The sequence below is a fragment of the Chaetura pelagica genome, unplaced genomic scaffold (assembly GCF_000747805.2).
Source record: "Chaetura pelagica isolate M959 unplaced genomic scaffold, ChaPel_1.0 scaffold272, whole genome shotgun sequence".
Taxonomy (NCBI): domain Eukaryota; kingdom Metazoa; phylum Chordata; class Aves; order Apodiformes; family Apodidae; genus Chaetura; species Chaetura pelagica.
In genome coordinates, this window is record NW_009952445.1 from 294,357 (window position 1) to 315,890 (window position 21,534).

Sequence of the window (21,534 nt, forward strand, 5' to 3'; positions counted from 1 at the left end):
GCTGGAAGGACCTTCAGCATCGTCTGGGTCCAACCCCCCTGCATGGGCAGGGACCCCTCCCACCAGCACAGGCTGCTCCAAGCCCCATCCAGCCTGGCATTGAACTGCAGGGGGAATCCACGGCCTCCCTGGGCAGCCTGTGTGCCCCCCCACCAGCCCCGTGCCAGGCACCCCCCAAAAAGCTGCGCAGAGCTGGCTGTCTCTTCTGAAAGCTTCTCACCTCCACTTCTTAATTTGTGCTTGTTGGTTTTTTGTGTGCGTGTCTTTTTGGTGACAGGTTACAGATGCACCGTCCCAGGAAGGTCACCTCTCGGACCAGGAACCAGAATCATCTAAGGCAGAAAATGACAGTGTCTTTCTCATCAGGGCACAAGGATTCCCCTTCTCGTGCACAGAAGAAGATGTGCTTACCTTTTTTGATAGTATGGAAGTTAATTTTCTCTGTGTAGCTCTTCAGTGTGGTGTGGTTTTGAACCCAGTAGTTACTGATTAGTAAGTTTACTAACAGCCCTGTTACGTAGCTGGGGAAGCTATTGGATATCAAATCAGTCTCTTACTTGTGATAAATGTTGTGAGTTAAGGTTAGAAACAGGAGTTTCCTGTCCTTCGTTTCAAGATAGCATTTTGCACTACTGAGAGGGGGTAGCTCTATGGAGGAAGTTCCCTTTTCCCCTACAACTGCAAGACCTCAATGTTTGATGCATGCCATGTTTCTGTATCCCATGTTCCTTGCTTCCTAGGCTGCAGGATTCGGAACGGGGAGAACGGCATACACTTCCTGCTCAACAGGGATGGCAGGCGCAGGGGGGACGCCTTGATCGAGCTGGAGTCCAAAGCTGATGTCCAGAGAGCCTTGGAGAAGCACCTGAGGTACATGGGCCCACGCTACGTGAAAGGTGGGTTTGCGAAGACACATATTACATGGGAAGGATGAAGCTTATGGTACAAAGAGCAGCTGCTGGGGAGAAGTGCAGGGGGTGGGACAGAGCAGCACATCAGCCAAAGCTTCCCAGGCTGGGCAGGAAGAGCAGAGTGAGGGGGCCCCACTGCAGGATAGAGTGTGGGTTGGGGGTAGAAATGAAGTTTTGTAGGGTGGAGAAGCTGCCTTTAGGGAAGCCTGTGGAGTGTCACCTTCTGAGTACCTGGAGGGAAGACATGTTTTGTGCCTGTCTTCCTTGCAGTTTTTGAAGTACATGATAGTGATGTAGAGGGCTTGCTGCAAAGCCTGCGGGATGAGTCACAAGCCATTAATGATGGAGTGGTGCTACTCAGAGGCCTTCCCTTCAGCTCCACTGAGGAGGATATTGCAGATTTCTTTGCAGGTAAGTCAGCCTCATTTTGTGCTCTTTGCTTACCAGGCATCTGCTTCTGCCAGTTGAAGCTTAGCTAGGCTGTTGTTGCTCAAAGTGGGCAAAGCAAAAGCACATACAGCCTCTGAACACCTTCAACAGGATAAGGAGCTGCTGTTCCTCTGCAGCTGGAAGTAACTACAGCTTTCTGAGCAAGCTTTTGGCTGCAGGGCTTTCTTGCACCTGTGACTTTCTGCAAGTCTAACCTAGGATCAGGACTTGCAGCACCCTGTTCTGGGCATGGGGGAAGGAAAGAGAGGAGGAACCTCAAGCCTATTATTTACAGTTGGATTGCTACCAGTGCATAATTTGGCGAAGTTGAGGAGGGGAAATGCCTGTATGATAGTTCAAGTTCAAGTGAAGGCAGCATGGATATGCACGGATGTATAACCATAATCTGTGATGGGTGCCACTTAAAATGCCAATAGCAATACATTTTTTGTTTTTTCTGGCTTGTTAGTGCTTGTGAAAAGTTAACTGCAGCAGTTCTCAACTGAGAAAGTATTGCATAGGGTGTGTGTGCACACTCATGTCCCACACTTGGTGCTGGAGTACTCCAGGTGGTTGCTGCATTTGTTAGGAAATAAACCTTTAAGGCTTATAATGACCACCAGCATGCTAGAAGCAAACAGCACTGATAGCAACATTTTCAGCCCACAACCAGTACCTGAATATGTTTGAGGGCATCTAGCAGAGTTACAGTGAGATGACATGGGCAGCATTTCAGAACAAGTATTTCCATTTCTTTAGGAGCTTGGGGAAAGCCTTGGAGAAGGCAGCAAGTACCATGAGGTACAATAAAAAGGCATAAGCATTCCTGAAAAAACAAGTGTAGGAGCTCAACCTAGTGAGGAGCATTCTGTATCATGTGAGATACAGCTGCTCACTGGGTCATGGGCTCCCCACAAATCACAGAATGCCAGGTTGGAAGGGACCTCAAGGATCATCTGGTCCAACCTTTCCAACTACTAATATAGTTTATATTAGATGGCTCTGCACCCTAAGATAAAATACAGCACAGCAATCAAAACTCACTGAATTTCACTTATTTTTTGAAGAGATGGGGAAAAATTGCCATAATAAAGTAATATTTCAAGAAGGTTGCCATAATAATAAGGGAAAGTTCCAAGAACGTGTGTTCTGGTCTTCCTTGTTGCCTAGAACTTGGATTCACTTGTTGTTTTCAGTCATTTGAAGCCTCAAGTTGACTAATTATTGGCAATTAAGCCTTGTTTGAAACTAACTTGAACAAATCCAGCTAATTGGAGTTAAAAGCTTTTTTAAAGGTAAAAAGGTATGTAGGCAAGTATGAGCAGATGTTTCAGAACTATTGAACTGCTTGATTAGCTTGTGAAAAAACAGAAAATTAAGGGAAGAAATGTCTCTCTGAGCTATATGGCACAAGCTCTTGACCATGTAAATGCCTTTTTCTCCTCACCCTTCCATAGGTTTGAAAATAACTGACATTGTTTTCGTTTACCGGGGAGAAAGGAAAACAGGAGAAGCTTTCGTGCAGTTTTCAGCTCCTGAAATGGCAGCTAAAGCCCTGTTACGACACAGGGAATATATGGGAAGTAGGTAGGTGCTTCAGGGGGGTCCACGAGGGTAGAAGAGCATGGTCTGAAGCTTTCTGTGCCTCTTAGAGCTTGTATCTTACCAGGGGACAACAGCTGGTCTTAGTCCGTCCCATGCTCAAATTATTATTAAGGAAGCTTCTGCCTTTATTACCCTTAAAGCCTAGAACTTGGATTTTAGATTAAAATATCCACAGAAATCACAGGTAAATCTTTTTCATACTGGTGACAGACTTAGTTGGTGGCTTAAAATATTTTCTTTTAATCAAACCTTTTTTTTTTTTGGTCCTCTGGCAGGGGGCTTGAGCTTTGATCTTTGAAGGTCCCTTCCAACCTCTAGTATTCTGTGATACCATCTGAAATACTCAGTGTAACCCAAGTGTTACCTCCTCTGGTGATGTTTTCTTTAGAACCTTAAAAAAAACTGGAAAAGATGAAGCCTTTTCAGGCTTCTGTGCACTGCAGAGGCACCTGCAGTGCTCCTAGCTTGACAGAATTTGGGTCTCTCTGATCAAGTCTCAGTTCTTTTTAAGCATTCCTGAAGGCAGTCTCATACCAACAGAAATGGAGTGATAGGATTCAGAGCAGGGAATGCTGGATAGACAATACCAGCCCAGTCACAAATACCTAAAGATCCTTCCATTCATAAAAGACATTTGCCCCACACCAAATTTCCACCAGATTCCCTGGTGCTTCCACCATTTTTGGCAGCCATTCAGCCCAGTCCCAGGCACAGCACTTCCAGTTGGAGAGGACACTGTACAAAGTGCAGCTTAGCACTCACTTCTGGCACAAATTCATTCCCCACCTTGTCTGCTGGCTGAGCCCACACCATCATTTGTCTCTTTGGTGACCACAGCCACTTGGGCTGTTCTCCTTCCTCAGGAATCCATGGTTTCTTCCAGAGCACTGAGCCCTGTGCCACACATTTCTCCCACCAGAGCCTCTCTTCCTGTAGACGAGAGCCTACAGAAGCTCTGTAGCACTGAGAAGCTTGTATCACTTTTTTCCAGAATCCTGAATTGTCCTCAGGGTCAGGCAAAAAAAACCCAAACCCTAAGATTTTTTTTTAACCTGCTGAGGTTTCTGACTTGACAACCCACTAAGCTGCTTTCTGAAAGCCAGGAAGCTACAGTCCTTTCCACATCTTTCTACTTCTCCTACAGAGCATCTTCCTTACTTTTATTTCCTGTTCTAGTCTGCATTTCCTGTGTTTGTCCCCCCACCCATACTAAAGAAAAACAGTTTCTCTCTAGGTGTGCCAAATAACTGAATTAGCTCCTCTACCCTGCAACAGAGATTGTCTTTTATTCTCAATCTGCTGTGAATTTTTCCTTCATCACAGTCAAGCAAGAGCTGATCTGACTCACCTGCCCCAGCCCATTAACCCTCTGTTTCTGCCTGATGAGCCAAGAAACTGTGCAGTTTCCAAAACTATCAACTTGTTTTCCTGCATTCTTCAACTTTATCCAGAAATGGCCTTCAGCTGTGCACAGCACATGGGGCTGAGCTGTTAGCCCCCCTCGCACATGGTGGTGTTTCCCAGGTTGTAGAAGGGGAGGAAAGGTTATTCCTTCAGGAATCACCTGGTGTAACACTGCCCATTGAATTTCATAGAATCATAGAATGGTTTGGGTTGGAAAGGACCTTCAAGATCATCTAGTTCCAACCCCCCTGCATGGGCAGGGACACCTGCTAGATCAGATTACTCAAGGCCCCATCCAACCTGGTCTTGAAGACCTCCAGGGATGGGGCATCCACAACCTCCCTGGGCAATCTGTGCCAGCATCTCACCACCCTTACAGGACCCCCCCCTCTCCTAACGTCCAACCTGAATCTCCCCTCTGTAAGTTTCAGACCACTGCCCCTTGTCCTCTCACTACACGTTCATGTAAAAAAATACGGGTGAGGCCCTGATGGTGCTGCTGTCAGTTCTCTGAAAGGTTAACACTGACAGCTCCAAGTTGAGGGGTTCTGGGGTGTGTAGGTATAAATACAAAGTATGATAATGTTGTGCTTTGGCTAAACCTGCATATAAGGGGTTGGTTGGGGTTTTTTTTGTCTTTCTGCAGGGTCTAGAGTTAATGTTGCATTACTTATTGGAGTACTGTACCCACAACTTTTAACACACACACACACACACACCCCCCCCTTGCATTTTATCCCATGAATTTCAGACCAATATGTAAAAAAAATCTGATTTCATGTGACCCTGTGCAACTTCTGTGCCTGCTTGTTTCACTGATGTGTTGTGGAGTGGTTTTTGAATTTGTGGTTGGTAGGGGCAATGAGGGGAAAACAGCTTCACGTTCAGGGCTGCTCATAAGGGTAGAAAACATTATTCAGAGCAAGTACATCTCTGTTTCTGTGACAAAACAGAATTTTGGCTTGTAAGCCATTAGCTTGAGGTGAGGTTAGAAGCAGTAGTGCTTCTGCAGGAACTGAGGGTAGGGCTGAAGCCTTTGTCCAGGCCAAACTGGTAAACAGCCTGTCTCACCATACGGGGGTCCATGCAGGAGGGTGGCTGTCACTGCAGCCACTTCCCTACCGTGTCTCTGCCACTTCCAGGAATTAATCCTCCCAACTGGGCTCTCCCCCAGTTCAGGAGCAGTGCTGGGGCGGGAGAACCCCCTGGAAGGCACTGCCTGAAAACCTTGAGTTTCTGCCAGTTGTCCCATATCACCTTTTCCTTTCCAGATACATAGAGGTGTATGTAAGTAGAAAGCATCAAATGCAAAGGCACATGCCTTACGACAGGCAGATGGTGGGATACCCCAGAGTGAGAAGAGAACTGGAACCTGCTCCTGAAGAAAGGAGATTGGGCACCATGCCAGGCTCTGATTCTGAACAGGAAAACCGTGAGTCCCTCCCCATCTTTTTGTAATCTTGATTGGTTGCTGGGAGCTTGACTCTGCATGTCTACAGCTTTCCCATGAAGGAGGTGATAATTGCAGCCATTAATGGTGGTGCTGTTTTTCTTCTTTCCATAGAATTGTCCAGGGAAGGAACAGAAAGCTCTGAGTCTGTTTTAGAGTCTGGGAACATCTCATCATCACTGCACTTTGTCCACATGAGGGGTTTTCCCACCCAGGCTAGTGCCCTAGACATAATAAATGTGAGTAACAGTAAAGCCAGAATGAAATAAGAATGGATTAAAGCTTGCAGGGCTGTGTTAATAGCTGTCACTTAGATTTGAGCAGCCATCTGCAACGTTAGCTAGTTTTCAGAGTAGCTGGTGGTACACAAATTAATTTAACAGTCTTTTCAGTATCAATTTTACTTAATTTTAATAGTATACAGCATCAGAGAGTGAATGTGCCTGCACTTCCTGACTTTGGTGTGTACAGAACACCTGTGCTATGTGAGGATTGTTGTTCATCAAGAATTACTCTGCCAGGAGCTTACAGAGGGTGGGAGGCTGCCCTCCATGGGCCAGGTGACTTGGGGGAGCCTTTTGCTACTCAAGAGCTCGGATTCCCCCAGAGCTGGGCAGGCTTTCTGACTAAAAATACCACTTCTCAGTACTAGAGTGTCTTGCTGTTGTGTTGTTTCTGTCTCCCCCAACTCTTCCTCCTTTTCAGTTTTTTGCTCCACTGAAGCCCATGAGGGTCATGCTGGAATACAACTCCCATGGAGAAGCCACAGGAGGAGCAGATGTGCACTTCAGTAGCCAAGAGGACGCGGTCGCTGCCATGGCTAAAGAGGGGTCCCAGCTGCGTAAGTCAAGAGGAGGGGGGTTGTACAGCCCCAAAACTCAGAGCCTCGGGTAGCTGGGCACAGCTTGTCAAGCTGCAATTAACACTCTGCAAAAGGACTGTCTTAGATGTTGAGTTCCAGATTACCCTGTAATGTCACACTGGCTTTGTGCAAAAAAAACAAGTAACACATACAAGTCACTGACCACAGGCTGCCTCTCCAATTGCTCCCCAGAGTGCAGTGCCATAGAATTATTCCTGAATGAACATCCAAAGGCAAAATAAGACTGCTGAGTGACAGTGGCACAGGCTCAGATTTGGTAAGTGCATCCTTCTCACTTGGTCCTATTCCATTTTTAGCACCATAGAACTCAAGGATGTTCTGTTTCCGAGGCTTGGGCTTTCAGCTTGCTTAAAGGCTAAAATTTAGAGTGGCTGAAGGGGATCACCACAGCCCAGTTGAGGACAAGCAGCAAACCTCGACCCTCTGGCCTGCAAGTCCAGGTTCCACAGGATCAAAGTCCTGTGGCAGCAGCTCCATTCTGCTGGAGCTGGCAGGGGTTGCTGGGCTGCCCAGACAGGGCAGAACTGCAGCAGCCCCTGCACTGTACCAGCCTGCAGCAGAGCTGCTGCTTTTCTCCTCCCTAGAGCGCTCTGCTGGGCGGGGGGGGATTGATGGAAGGTGCTGATGGGCCTGGCCATGGAAGAGGAAACGTGGCTGAATATGATCCGGGGCATGAATTGACAGTGACTGCTCTTCTGGCTGGGAGAGGAATAATGTTTACCATTGACTACTGCACTTAGCTGGGCCACTGGTCTGCTTTTGAGTGGATGAAGTAAAGTTCATGGCTCTGCGTGTGCACCTCTGTGTGTGTATGTCCCCATGTATGTCCATGTGTCTCCATGCACGTCTCTGTGTACATGTATCTCTGTAAGTGCATCACAGTGTGCGCATCTCCATGTGTGCATCTGTGTGTCCATGTGCCTGTGTGTCTCTGTGTGTGGTCCGCATGTGTGCATGTGAATCTCCGTACATGTGTGTACGGCTCCATCTGCACTTGTCTCTCAGCATCTAAGTGTGCATCTCCCCATGTGTCTCCCTCCAGTTGCATCTCCCCACGTGTGAATCTGTCTCCATGCATGTGTCTATGTGCCTGTCTCTCCGTGTGTGCGTCTCTCCCCATGCATCTGTGCATCTCTCCACGTGTCTCTCTCCTCCTGTGTGTGCATGTCTCCATGTGTGCCTCTATGTGCTCATGCCTGTGTCTGCATGTCTCCATGTGCATCTCTATGCACACACCTGCATATGGAGGTGTGTATATCTCCATGTGTGTTTCCATGTTGCATCTCTGTGTACACACCTCCATATGCAGGTGTGTATATCTCCATGTGTGTTTCCATGTGTCTCCCCATATGTCTTTCTGTGTCTGTGTGTCTCTCTGCATGTCCAGTGTGGGCATGTGTCTCCATGTGCATGTGCACCTTCATGTGCACATGCATCTCTCTGTATCTCCTTGTGTGCGTCCATCTGTGTGCTTCTGTGCGTCCATCTGTGCCTGCGCTAGCAGATCTCCATGTGTCCATGTACCTGTGCATGTCTCCGTGTGTGTGCATGTGCATCTCTCCATATGTGTCCATGTGCCTGTGTCTCTCTCTCTCTGTGTGCCCATGAATTTCTCCCTGTGTGTCCATGTGCCTGTGCATGTGCTTGCCTGTGTGTTCGTGAGCCTGTGCATCTCTGTGTGTGTGTGTCTCCGTGTGCCTGTGTCTGCCCATGGCTCCAGGCAGGTTGGTGTGTCTCCACGTTCACATCTGTGTCCACATGTGTATGCGTGCACCCCTAAATGTTGTACCTCTCCCCTGTTGTGTGCATCACCTCCCCTGTGTAAGTGGCATTTTTCAGGATTGCCAAATCCTATCATTCAGCTGCAGCAAGGTCAGGATTTCTCATCTTCCTCTTCCTTTCTTTTCTAAGCTGAAGTGAACACATTCCGTGGGTGAAGCTGGAGTGAGAGCAGCGCTGCTCTGTGACAAGGAGACACTGTATAAACCCCAGTTTAGCGTGGTGTAACAGAATCTAATAAATGGTGTTGCTCTACTTTGGAAAGACTCTTCTATTCCAGAAGCAGCTCTACTAGGGAGTGGCAAGTGCTGCAGGATGGAGCAGCTCTTGTCTCCAGCTGCATGACAGTGTCTCGATAAACCCCCAGTGCTGGCAGTTAACAACAGCAGAGGGATTTAAGGTCCTCGCACCCGAGGCAACGGGCACTGTATGCTACGGCCAAGCCCCTTCACCCACCCTGCTCTCCATCTACCACCCCTTCCTGGCTTTCACACAGCTGTAACACACAGACACAGGAAAGAGCACTCACGATGTGGGATACACATGAACATGGGGTTTCTTTTATTGCAGGAAACAATCACCATCAGAAAACCACCCTCTGCTCCTCCCCCCAGTCCAATCATCCAGGTGTCAGCCCACACATCAGCATTCCAAGTAGTACCTGAGCAAACGTGCCTGCAACACCTGCAGCATCACCAAGTGCAACAACCACAATTTACAGGCGGAGAGTCACTAGAGCCTGAGACAGCAGGAGAGGGGCAAGGGCTGATGCAGCTAGCAGTGAGCACAGTCCTGCCCTGACCTTTCCAAATGCCAGCTTCCAGAGCTGGATTCCAAGAGTTTTCAGCCACCTTCCTGCTCCATCACAGAGATCTCATGTCACTTCAAAGGACCAGTTCAGGAGCTGTCCTCTGTCACGTGAAGAGGCACAGCCTTCACTTGGAGCAAGCCTGCTCCTGCCAGGACAGTGGGAAGCTAGGGACGGGTCACAAAGAAGCTGTCACTTACAAGCTGCAAAATGCTGGATATCCCAGCATTAACTATTTACAGTAAGTGCCCAAGTTCCAGTTTAATCCTCCAAGATGGAAATTGCTTGGGGGATGAGTCACGCTAGGTTTGGATGCAGGAAGTTGAATCCTGGTCAATGTGTACACACAACTGCTCGCCCTGCATTCAGTATCATCTACCTCCAGTGCCTCTGCCCCGCAGAACAATGCCCACACTGGAGTTCTGGGCCTTTTGCATTTCAACACTATTCACAACTAACTACTGATCTACTTCAAGAGACAGCAGCAAGGACATTTACCTGATAACCACCATGAAGATTGGGAAAAGAGCAGACAAAGAAAAACTCTTGAAAGTTCCCCCCCAGGAAGTGTGGTGGCTCTGAAGGTCGCTAAGAGGTGGAGAACTCGGGTGGTTAGAGGCACTCAGGTGCCTAGAGGGAACAACAAGAGTAATTCCCGGCACAAACTAGCACCAACCATCTAAGTAACCTCAGCTCTGCCACACTTCTTAATGCCCTTCCAGCCAGTCTGATGGAAAAGAAAATCCCCTCCAAGGAATTAAATCACTAACCCCTAGTAAGATTTATACAAAACCAAATGGATTTGTCACATACAAATACACAAGTTTTCTGTGGGCTACAAAACATTCTGTGGTCTTAAAGACTGAAGTAAGCTTCCAGTATAAACCAGACCAAACAACTATGACACACTACGTGCTTCATGAAGAAGCCACCCCTGCTTTCTGGAGGTAACAGCAACAAAGAATGATGTGAACTAGGAAACAAACCTCTATAAACTGTTTCAAATTAGCATTCCTAGTAGGTGAAAAGCATTCCTGTTTCTTCTCACCTTCATTTTGCTCTAAATAAACAAAGAAATTAAATGCCAGGTTTATTACAACAATGTTTCATGTGCACAAGGGAGGGAGGTGGATCAAAGTGGCCCTAAACCCTCTGTGTCATGATGAGGATTTAGTCAATACTGGGGAAACCAATTTCTCCAGCTGTCACACCAAGACAGGTGGTACAGTTACACCCTTAGCTTTGATCACCATTTTGTAGTCACCAAGTCACAGTGAGGGGCTCTGAGAGGAAGGTCAGAGATGCCTTAAGGCACTTCCATGCCAGATCAGTGCAGGGTGTCAGTTCTAACATAGTGCACACCTCAAAACCACCTACACCCCCAGCCCCTAAAAATACAGGAAAGCTTTCACAGCTTACATATAAATGTACTCATTTGCATAGCCAGCCCATGGCCAGAGGGCTGAGCTCAAGAAATAAAGCTAGGAGGTGTTTATTGGCCTCTTCCCTGGCCCTCTTACACCTGGCACTGGAGCAGCACGGTTGAGCCAGGTTGTCAAAGGCAACCAGGAAAGGGGCATTTGAAGTGCAGCCAGAGAAGAAGATGAAGAAGGCTCTGCTGTGAGTGAGCCTCTGCTGGGTAGCAGCACCTGTCCCCACCACACGGCCTAGGATGAGGCTGCTCCTGCCTTGCACACACACACACACACTCACACACACCTGTTTTGGAGAGGGTCCTGCTCTCTCTTTACCCCCAGGCTGCTGGGCACACCTTGGGGATAACAATGTGACATTGTCAAATCATTCTCCCCAGCTCAGGGCTAAGAACAGGCAGATTTTGTACAGGGAAGGCTCTGACTTGTTTTAGTCTCTAGAGACTGTAAAACACCATGAAGCTGCTTCCCCCTCTGTGACCTCCAAAGAAAACAGGCAAGTGTCTTCTCTTCACATTCCCCCCAGCAACTCCAGAAACCATCATCAGCTACAAGCATTTTTGGTCACCTCCCTCTTCCAGCCATCCCCTACAAGGGGCTGAAGGAATACTGCTGGATGAGCTGCTTGTGGCAGGGATTGCAGACACGCTCAGGGTTAATACTGGATGGGAGAGGTAGCTCATTCGCTGAACAGGCTTCACAGAAGGTGCCACCACAGTTCTTGCAGATGTTCTGAAATGCAGGAAGAGGACAGAAACATCGTAAGTAGATTCTTAAGACACAAGTGACACAAAGACTTCTCTCATTATCACTCCATCAGCCCAAATCCTCCACTGGGCTAGGGAAGGATGCTCCAAAACTCCACTCTTGTCCCCTCTGAAGACCTGGAGTTTGCTCCTGTGCTCAGGACCAGTTTACAGCAAAGCTTCTCAGGTCAGACAAGAGTTAAGTGAAGGCTCATAAGCAAAGCAAGTAAAAGTTACCAATAATGAACCATTAGAGCTTTAATTGACTGACTCTACTGGAGCATTTTGTCACAAGAGGGGTACATGCATTTTATAGACATATCAACATATTGGAATGAGAAGTCTTGCCTAAGAGAAGTATTTAAATGTGGACACACATTTGGAAAGGTATCAAAGCCACATATAAAGCTGTGGCATTGGCTTGGCTTTTAGCTCATGTGTTTTCTCAAGATGAACACAGGGGAAAGGGAAAGACTAGAAATTCTAAACAGAGTTCCCACAGGTTTAACGGGATGCTTGCTTCTGATTCATCCTAGAAAAAAACAACAAAGCACTTAGCTAAAAAGGGGAGAAGCTGGTAAGAGAAAGGAAAACCAAACCATTGAACAGGGGGCAAAGTGGAGAATCCTCAAGCACCCACTGGTTAACAAGTTTACTGTAAAGGGAAACTTCAGAAAAGGACTCTGTTCTTTATTCTGTGTCACCAGTAGGACATCTGTGCTATTTGGAAATGAAAGTCAGAAGAAATGCAGATGCTGGAGATGACAATCTAAGTCCTCAGAGTTACCTTTTTCTTGCTTCTGCTACTTTCTTCCCGGCAGAGCTGGCAGATCTCAGCATGTCCAGGTCCTGGTAGCTGTTCCTAAAGCCCGGGTGAGAACCAAGACATTCTGCTTAACACTCTTCTTCCCACAGCACCTGTATTAGAGCTCTGACCCACCTCTTCCAACAGGGAGGAATGCTTGTATTTCCAGCCCCTCCCTGCTCACATTGTGTTCTGCAGGATGATCCAGAGCTGCACTGGCTATGGCACAGGGCAGCCAGAGAAGCTCCATGAACTAAAAAACTACAGCTCCATTTCCAGGCTGAGCTCAAAGCTGCTGGCCTAGCAACAAGGCAGGAGCTAAACATCTTTTTCCCTGTGAAAGTGAGCTGCCACATGCAGAAATTCCCCGTGGAGAGGACACAATGTGAGTGTTCCAGCATCCCACTGACAGGGAAAGGTCTAGCCATGCTTTGCCAGGCACCCAGGGAAATAAAAAGGGATTCAGGTCAATTTGACAAACATGGAAAACAACAAAAAACAAACAACCAAAACACCCCTTCCCTCTAGCCTATAGAGCAATTGGCAAATCCCCAGCCTAGACCGAGAAAGTTAAACACCACAATTTTCACAAACATTGAATTCTACCAGGCTTTCCTTGTTGCTCTTAGACACACCAACCCAGGAAAGGGGTGGGGCAAGGGAATGATAAAAGGGGTTATTATTAGTTTAAAAAACAACATGGTTGTGCTGAAGAGGCAAAATGGACTCACGCAGGTGCAGCACCACCACCTAAAAGCCTTTCTAATGGGATAAGCAGCACTTTTCCATTAGGGAACCATTTCTGCTACAGACTTTACAGACAAATTCTCAGCACGGCAAGACCTGAAGGACAAAATTCAAGGGATTTGGGCAGGGTAGATGCTGCAGCAACTCAGGATGTCGCTCAGTACCTTTGCACCCCTCAGTATTTCAATGCAAAAAAAAGAATCACCAACCTGCTCTTCCTGGGTACCCCTTAGGAACCTATGGAAGAAGAACACTTGTCACTTGGAGCTGGCTTTTCAGTCACTGCTACATTCCAAAAAAACATGTGGACTATCATAGAATTCCCTCATCCTGTTTATTTATATAATCTCATATACATTTATTTTTCCTTCAAAACCACACTGCCCAGTTGGCTCCTGTGAGGGCTGAGGAGTTCACCTGCCCTGCCAAGCGGCCCAGCAAAGAGGCAGGATGTGACCAGTACTGTTTGGACATGCAGCACTCCCAGCTGAATGCGAAGAGCGGGAGGAAAAACTTGCACAAGACCTTTAGAAGAGGAGAGGAAAAGGAGCATAAACATAGAAAAGACTGTTCAGATGGCACAAACTAATTTTAAACCTAGCTTTAAACATTTAACTGCCACATGTTTGGTCCCCACAAGGTCTGAGAACAGGCAGCCACAAGGTGTTCTGATGCCTTCCAGATCAGCCTGACACTCACCCTGCCTAAACACTCAAGGTGAAACAGTGGTAAAAAGCCTCTAAGGGCTGGAAGGTTTTTAAATATCAGGTAAAGCAGATTTGAATTGAGGCTATGCTATTTTTAAGACAGTACCTTCCTGATTAACTTGGTATTGGCATTCAGCACCCTGTGCCAGGGCACTGCACATCTTCACTGACATCCAGAGTACTTCAAAAAGGCTTTTACCATCTCCCAGCACAAGCTTCAGGACAGAGCTGTTCCCTGGGCCTTTTAAAACATCTTTCCACAGGGAAAACCAAATCTGAAACTAAGTTTTCAAATACTGCACAAATCCTACAACAATCCCCCACTGTAAGGAGGAGGACTGAGATTAGAAACATGCTCCCTGAGCTACATTTTTCTCCATCCACCTCCTTGAAATATTATTTCAAGCTTCCCTTCTCCAACAGCTTTTATTCTTGTCCAGAAGCCACTGGTTATTGGCTCCAAGTGCCATTGATCCGCCAATCCTTTTTTTCTTCAGCAACAAAGGTATCTTCCTTGGACTTGAGTACCAAAGGTCTCTGCAGCATTTGGTTTATGAAGGTTCTTCAAGGAAGAAAAATTAGTAAACAGCAGATTTATATAGAAACAAGTGCAAAGGTAAATGGGAGAGAGACAGCTTTTCAGTTCCAGAAATGTTGATGGGAAGCAGTACAACATTTCCTTCCTCCCTTTGGGAGCTATGAAAAAACCAGCAGAGACACCTCAACAAAGGGCATGAGTTGGAATTTCTGTCTTAGGAAGAGTAGTTGCACTATTCCAAACTTTCAACTGGCAAAGAAACCAGAGAAGAAGAAGCAGGACTCAGAAAAGAAGGCAAACCAAGTTTTCTTCCATACTTGTGTGGCAGGACACTGTTCTCCTCTTTTAGTGGCTTTTCGTCCTGGCTCTTGAGCTTCCCATCCTGCCAAAAGGGAACATTCACCCATCAGTGGCACTACACCCAGACTCCAGTTTCACCCCTGCCATGCTACACTGTGAGACTTTCCATTGCTATTTCAGGAACACTGCTCTGTCCCTCTGTGGCACAGAGCTGTACTGGGCACATGGAAGTGCCCCAACACCAGCCCCCCCCAGGAGCAGCTCTACAGGCTTTCCTGTTGCTGTGATCAAACAAGGTGACTTCACATTTTAGAGATGGACTCTTAACCATGTCCAGTGACCTCCTTTTACCAGAAGGTATGAGAATCTTCACAGGCACCATTTTTTATTTGAACAGCAGAGGCTTTTTAAAGACTGATGAATGAGACAAATCCTCTCTGCCAGGAAAGGAAACAAGTCCTCCCTGGGTCACAGCCTCAGCCATGTACCCACACCCAGCACACTGGAACACAGCTGCCAACCAGCAGGCACTTGCCAGCACAGGGAATGCTGGCAGAGCCACCCACACCTGCATCCCTCTCAAGTTGCGACCACAACATCAGTGGAACCACCTCATTTCTGTACCTGCAAACTGCCACCACATCAAGCACCACCAACCAGTTTTGTGGCAAAAGAGAAGCTTGTTCTGAAACGGCTTTTTTGCAGGTTGGCCCCTTCCTCCCCCGTGGGAACACCCCCCTGGTGCTACAGCACCAAGTGAAGGGGTATAGCCCCTCCACCGGAACCTGCTCTCAAACCAGGACAGGCAGCAGAGAAGAGCAGCTTTCCTGCCTGCCAGAGAGCTCAATAACTTCTGCTTTCAAGATCAGACTACCCAGTTTTGGGACTGGGGATTTCTTGTTTTGATTCTTACTGGCCAACTTAGTTCCTGCACTTAGTTCCTGATTCCTTCTGCTTAATTGTGCTATATCAAACATCACCTTTTTGATAAATGAGTCATGATGCGTGAGTAACTTCACTGAAATGATGTGTAATTTTGGTAAAAAAAGGAAAACCAGAACAGTTCAAGCAGCCCAGGGGAGCCCAGTGAAGGCAACTCTCAAGTGCAGCAGCACGTGTGACAATGGCAGAAACAGCCTCTATTACTTTGTAGTTCTCATAGCTGCAAGTTTTGCTCTTCCAGAGCCAATTCCCAGCAAAAGAACATGCTTTGTTTTACAGAAAAAGCTGCAGAGCAGGTTTCCCCATTTTCAAAGGCAAATTCATTGCTGAAAAGGGAGTTTCACTTGGGGACTGAGAGTTTTACACTCACTGGGTTTTACTTAAAAAAACCCACTGAATTCACTAATGTTCACTGAGAATAAAGTGATTGATGATGCCCTCAAAAAAGAATTTTTTCTTCCAGGTTTTACTATTTACCACTCTAGGGGGAATTTCCCTTATTACAATGCAATAAAAATAAAACCAAGTGGGTCTGCTGTTCCTACAAAACAGTGAGCACACTTTCTCTCTCCTGCTGTATTTTATTAAACAAGTGAAGGGAAACAACAATCGCTGTCAAGATTTTGTCAGGCAATGCAGTGAAGAGCAATGCTTGCAGTATTTTTGTGATGTAAAAAAATTTCCAAAGCTCATTTTGTTTTGGCACATCCATAATACCTACTTCTGCCTAATAAGGAAAGACAAGTTTCAAAAACCAAACTTGCTGCTCAGAAAAAACAAATTGAGCAAAATGAAACCACATTTCAAACACAAGCCAAGAATAAAAGACACACTACCTGTTTTAGCCAATTCTTTGCACCTTTTTTGTGTTCCTGGCTGGGGTGGTGACTGTGTGACCATCTGTCCCTTTCCCTCTTCAGCTCTAGTTCAAGTTGGCTCCTAGAATATGGAACTGTGAGTAAAGACTGTGGATTTGTAACACCCAACATCAAGAGCAAAGGAACTGTTTCACCCTCTCTTTACACTACAGCAACTGAATCCCAATTCAATAGCTGAAAACTGCCTCTTTGAATAAAAAGTTAAGCCATAATATGTCAGAAGGGAAAAATGTTAAAGCTCCTTTAATTGCAGCACAATGTTTGCAGGAAAGAAACCTGTTGACTAAGCCTGCAAGTCCTTAAAAAAACAGGTATTCATCTATTAGAGAACTGTTGATCAGGGCCCCATTCAAAAAGACATTCTTCAATTTGTCAACTGTTGCAGAACACACACTGGAACCCAAGTCAACATCCTTGACCTTTTACCAAAGCCATCCACAGGGGATGGATGGACTGTTCCTCCCTGAGAGCTGTGACAATTCTCCTGACACCTCTCCTGAAAGTGGAGCTTTGTCCTCGTGGAGCATCTGAGGGCTCCTCCCTGGAAGTGCTTTGCAGCCTGCTCTGCTCCTGACCTTGGCTGAGCACGTGAACAAGTCAGGACTGGGGCCAAAGAAGGAGAGGTGAGACCAGTGGCTGCAGGCAGGATGGATGGGCTGTTTCAAAGACTCCAAAAGCCCTGGTCTGGCCTGTTAGAAGGGATGACACACGCTCCTCCTGGGCTGCTAAGCAGGGGTGTCAGCCCTGGGCAGGGCTGCCCACCAACCACTGCAGCACCTTCCAGTAACTCCTTGCTTTAGAAACTCAGTGAAATAAAGCAGTACAGCCTCCCAGTAAAGGAGGTCAAATCATTTTGATGCTGTCATCTGAAAGGTCCAACTGATGCAAAAAACAAACCAATGTGCAAATGCTCTCCCTGGGCAGCTACACAGCAAGTTCAACTGACTCAGTGTAAGGTGCACACATGGAGAAGATACATTCCCCCTTTTTCCCCAGAACCCTGCTAAGCTCACCTATGTACTCCCAGGCCCTGGTAGGAATATCTGACAAGAGCCATTTACTGGCTTTATGGGTACCCTGGGTAACTTTCTGAAAAAGGAAACAAAAGGTGTGCCAGGAAGAGAGGAGGGGACATAAAACCCCCATACCCAGCAGTGTTTCCACCCAATTAATTCAAGTGACCTTGCAACAAACTGAAGCTGCCTCATGGCTGCAGAAGGGGAGATGCTCTTCTATTTTAAGGTAAGAGGACTTCTCTGCTTTCCTGACACTGGTAACCTGATGACACTGCAGGGGAAAATATGATAGCCCTCACCAAGTTATTTACATTCGGCTTTCAGCTTTTTGGTTGGCTTCCAGTTTTTTGGTTGCCTCCCAGCAAAACTGAGACCAGTTTCAGCAGTCAGATTGATAACCAGGACTGACAAGCCCTGCTCCAAACTCTCCAGTGTTACCTTTAAGGGAAGACTTAACTGCAAATGGTTTATTTTTACTGTTACTTTCAGATTCCAATTTGTTATTTTACAGCATCTCTCCAGCACCCCCAACAGCTTTGTGCTGACCTCTGTCCTGTCCTCTCCCTGATTATCACCCTAACAAATCTCCCCACAGTGCAGAAAGTCCCCATGGACATTTCTGTGGTCAGAAAAATGCCCTGACCTTTCACTGCCAGCCAAGGGATGCTCTGCAACCTGCTTCTGACGTTCCATTGCCACACAGGGTTCGTATTCTTTGCTAGTGGTGTTTGCTGACCAAGCAGTTCTTTTGCATCTTCCTCTGATCTGATTTATCCCAAGTTGTAACTTCAACCACACGCCTATGAAAAGATTTGCCATCTCCCAAAGCATCTCACCTCCCCCAGAGCTCCTCCTGCTTGCTGGCATCAAGAAATCCCACTTGTCTCTCTCCACCTCCAACCCCCTGAACTCCTTTCTGTGACCACCCTGCCTGCTTCCTGATAGACCCAGTAAAACCAGCTCAGCAAACAGATCAGAACAAGATCTCTTCACCGCTGCCTGGAGAGCTCTTCCACCTCGAGCTGGAGGCTGTTGATTTTGTCGCCAAACTCCTGCTTGAAGAGCCGGTTGTCCTGCTGGGCCAGCTGACGGTCCTTCTCCGCCTGCCGCAATCTGGATTGGAGCCACATGAACTTGTGATAAAAAACAAAAGCCACGGTGGGGAGGAAGACTGAGTTCAACCAACAAATTTAAAAAAAAAAAAAACAAAAACAACAACAACCCAGTGAAAAGGTAAAGGAAAAAAAAAAAGGAATGGTAAAAACAATGGAAAGGAGGAAAAGCTCTTAAAGAAAATCAGGATGTAGGTGAACCAGGCAGAAGCTCTGATTTTCAATGGTTTTTATTCTATTACTACAGTTTACAGCCATTAGATGGAAAACATAAACCACCACTTTTATCCAGATTCAAAGCAAATCTCAGGTACACAGGATTTTAAGTCGGGCTTGATTTTAAATGTACGTTACATTTCAGCTTTACATGTGTAACTGGAACTTGCAACATAGGTTAGCTACTATACTGGGAATTAGTGCATTTTCCTGGTCTCTTCCACGGGCTGCCAGGTTGGCTCCCACACCCAGGCAGTGGCACCCCAAAGCATCTCTGCTTGGGGCCTGACATCAGAAACAGACAGATCCTCATTCTGCCTTGTTTCAGCCTTACTGTGACACCAAACAAAACCAGCCCAGTCTCCTCTTCCTACAGCAGAAATCTGGGGAGGGGCAGGGTTAGTTAACTGCTCTAACTAGCTGCTTGGATACCTTGGTAAAAGCTTCCAGCTTCTTATTATTGTTTTTCTCCAGGTAGTTCAAATGCATTTCCAGTAAAAGGTGAAGTTTATACTCCCAAGCATGCTACTTGGGCATGGGCCAGAAATCTACAACAGGTCCCCAAGGCTGCCTAGAAGCCCCTGAAATGCCCCAGGTGGTGGCACATGCTCGGGCACCCAGCTGGGCTGAGCCTCACAGGGTTTTCAACCCACCTAGTGAGACTTACCCAGTGTTCTTTCCCCAGTTACTGCTCCGAGGAGCACTATGCCACAGGACAAAGGGAGAGCTGCCACCCCAGAATTCAACAGGCATCTTACCAGAGCAAAAAAGCCCCTATGCAACACAACTACCCCCCCAGCTAGGATCTTCTTGAAGTAAAAAAGATCTCTAGGAGCACTTCCAACCTGAAGCCTGTGACAGGCCAGCACTGTGAACTTTGGCAGCCAGAGGAAGAGGATATTGGTTTATAATAGTCCAAGCTACAGTAACTTAAAGTTTTTTTGCACTGGAGTATTAAATTGGCAATTATTTCTCCTGCTGAGAGCTTTTTCCAAGCTTTAGCTGTCACCTTTCAGTAGCAAATTCCACTTGTACCGAGCAACAGAAACCCAGAGGCAAACGAAGGAAGTGCAATAGTAAAAGGCAACTCTCCCTTTTCAACCACTAACTGCTCAGGCAAGGAATGGTCAGGGACCAAATTACCATTTCCATTCCACACCACTGCACATCTGGTTCCTTTCCCTTTTGCATCTTTTTGTTGAAGCATTAGAGGATAAAGATCAGATTATTTATTGTAAAATGTGTAACTTTCCTTTCCTGGAAGAGGACAGACCTACCAACACACTTCTCAGCTTCCTTCTGTTGGGCAGAACTGCAGTGTCTAAGAGGGATTCATGGCAGAGGTAGAAGGCAATGCAAAGATAAGGAGGTTTCCACTGAACTTACCACTCTATCATGTTACTCTAAGACATCTAGCTACTAATTCTGGACACATGAAGTTTAAAGGAATAAGGTTAAGTCCCACCCTCCCACCAAGGGGGTTGGGGGCAGTCTGGGTGACAGCAGGGTTGGCCTTCCCCGCGAGGCGCCGAGTCGCACCCCTTCGCCCAGCACAGGTCAGCGGGGGAACGGCTCTGGGGGACGCACACAAACTACTTTCAACAACTTCCAGGGATGCATTTTTTATGTCTACTTCACAAAAAAGGGGAACACAGAAAACTAGCTGACTTGCCAGAGCTGGCCAATCTGATATTGGCTGGACCAATGCACCCGTGCATTGCAATCCACAACTGCTGAAGACAGGGAATGCATCGCCGGGATGCGCGGAGCCAACTACCTCCCAGTCCTTACGGTGTGTTTTTATTGGCCAACTCCTTGGTTCTTTAACACAGCTTAAAGGGCAAAGTTAGGGATTTTCACACCCAACCCTAAATCTCTGAAGAAAAAAAACCTCACTGGTTTTAAAAATTCAGTAAATTCCAAATCAACTTTAGGTGACAATTAACATTTTAACAGTTGCTTTTAGCAATTCTCAAGTTCTCCCCTCATAAATGAGTTCTGATGTCAGGAGCTGTGATGTGACCAGACATAAAAATGTCTAATGATGCTTCTGGATCAGTTTGTTTGCTGCACTATTTAAGGTTTTTGCCTGTTTCACCAAATCCTTTTCACTGTATAAATAAGAATGAGGATGATGAGAAAATGGAAAAAAAATAAGAACAGCAAGAGAAAGAGAGCAAATCAATTAGCCAAGTAGATGTAATAAAATATTTTAAAATACACATTTTCTACAAAAAAAACAACCTTTTAAAGAAAGAATCATTCAGCATATAAGCCCTAAAATGAGAGCATTAATTTAGTACATTGACTTACTCATTAAACAAGTCCCAGACACATTGCTGAGAGCTACTGCTTTCCCCTGGTTTTGTCAGAGCTACCAAGAGAGTCAAGACAATTTCCTGAGACTGAAGTTCTGAACCTTTGGCCAAACCACCAGACAGCCTGGTTTCAAGAACAAGACAAAAGGGGAAAAGGCGCACTGCTCTGTCTCAAATCCATCAGACATGAATGCTGAGGCCCTACTACTTCCATGAGAGTTAGTAACAGGAGAGATGTTAGATTGGGATGGAACTTGGCCCAGTCCAAATGGATATTTAACCTATGGGCTACCTCTACCAACCTCTAGAGGCAGCCAGGCCTCATCTCCCTCCATTTACTGTCACAGGAGGATGTTTTTCAAGCTTATCTACCCCAGAAAGTACCAAGCTGTTCATAAAGAGAATGGTTCAGTTAGGGGTGCCTTTTTCCAAGAGATCTGGAATAACCAAGCATCTGCTGCACACTTGTCCTTCCTGCTCCCACTGAAATCCTGTCCTAAACAGTAA

The 21,534-nt window shown here is 46.5% G+C and overlaps 2 protein-coding genes across 3 annotated transcripts in view; one reads left to right on the forward strand and one right to left on the reverse strand.

The window, feature by feature from the left end:
• GRSF1 (G-rich RNA sequence binding factor 1) overlaps positions 1 to 18,556 on the forward strand; it is a 36,602-nt gene extending 18,046 nt beyond the window's left edge. Inside the window, exons 2-9 of the mRNA XM_010008530.1 lie at positions 278 to 422; positions 741 to 896; positions 1,182 to 1,322; positions 2,798 to 2,927; positions 5,621 to 5,781; positions 5,914 to 6,038; positions 6,505 to 6,640; positions 18,327 to 18,556. Of these exons, the coding sequence (XP_010006832.1) occupies positions 278 to 422; positions 741 to 896; positions 1,182 to 1,322; positions 2,798 to 2,927; positions 5,621 to 5,781; positions 5,914 to 6,038; positions 6,505 to 6,640; positions 18,327 to 18,556 (1,224 nt within the window). The remainder of the gene's footprint in view (positions 1 to 277; positions 423 to 740; positions 897 to 1,181; positions 1,323 to 2,797; positions 2,928 to 5,620; positions 5,782 to 5,913; positions 6,039 to 6,504; positions 6,641 to 18,326) is intronic.
• Positions 18,557 to 20,271: 1,715 nt separating this feature from the next.
• Positions 20,272 to 21,534, reverse strand: part of RUFY3 (RUN and FYVE domain containing 3) — a 28,654-nt gene continuing 27,391 nt past the window's right edge. For both annotated transcript variants that reach the window (XM_010008519.1, XM_010008518.1), the window contains one exon: positions 20,272 to 20,820. In XM_010008519.1, coding sequence (XP_010006821.1) covers positions 20,748 to 20,820 — 73 coding nt within the window. In that variant the 3' untranslated portion in view covers positions 20,272 to 20,747. The remainder of the gene's footprint in view (positions 20,821 to 21,534) is intronic.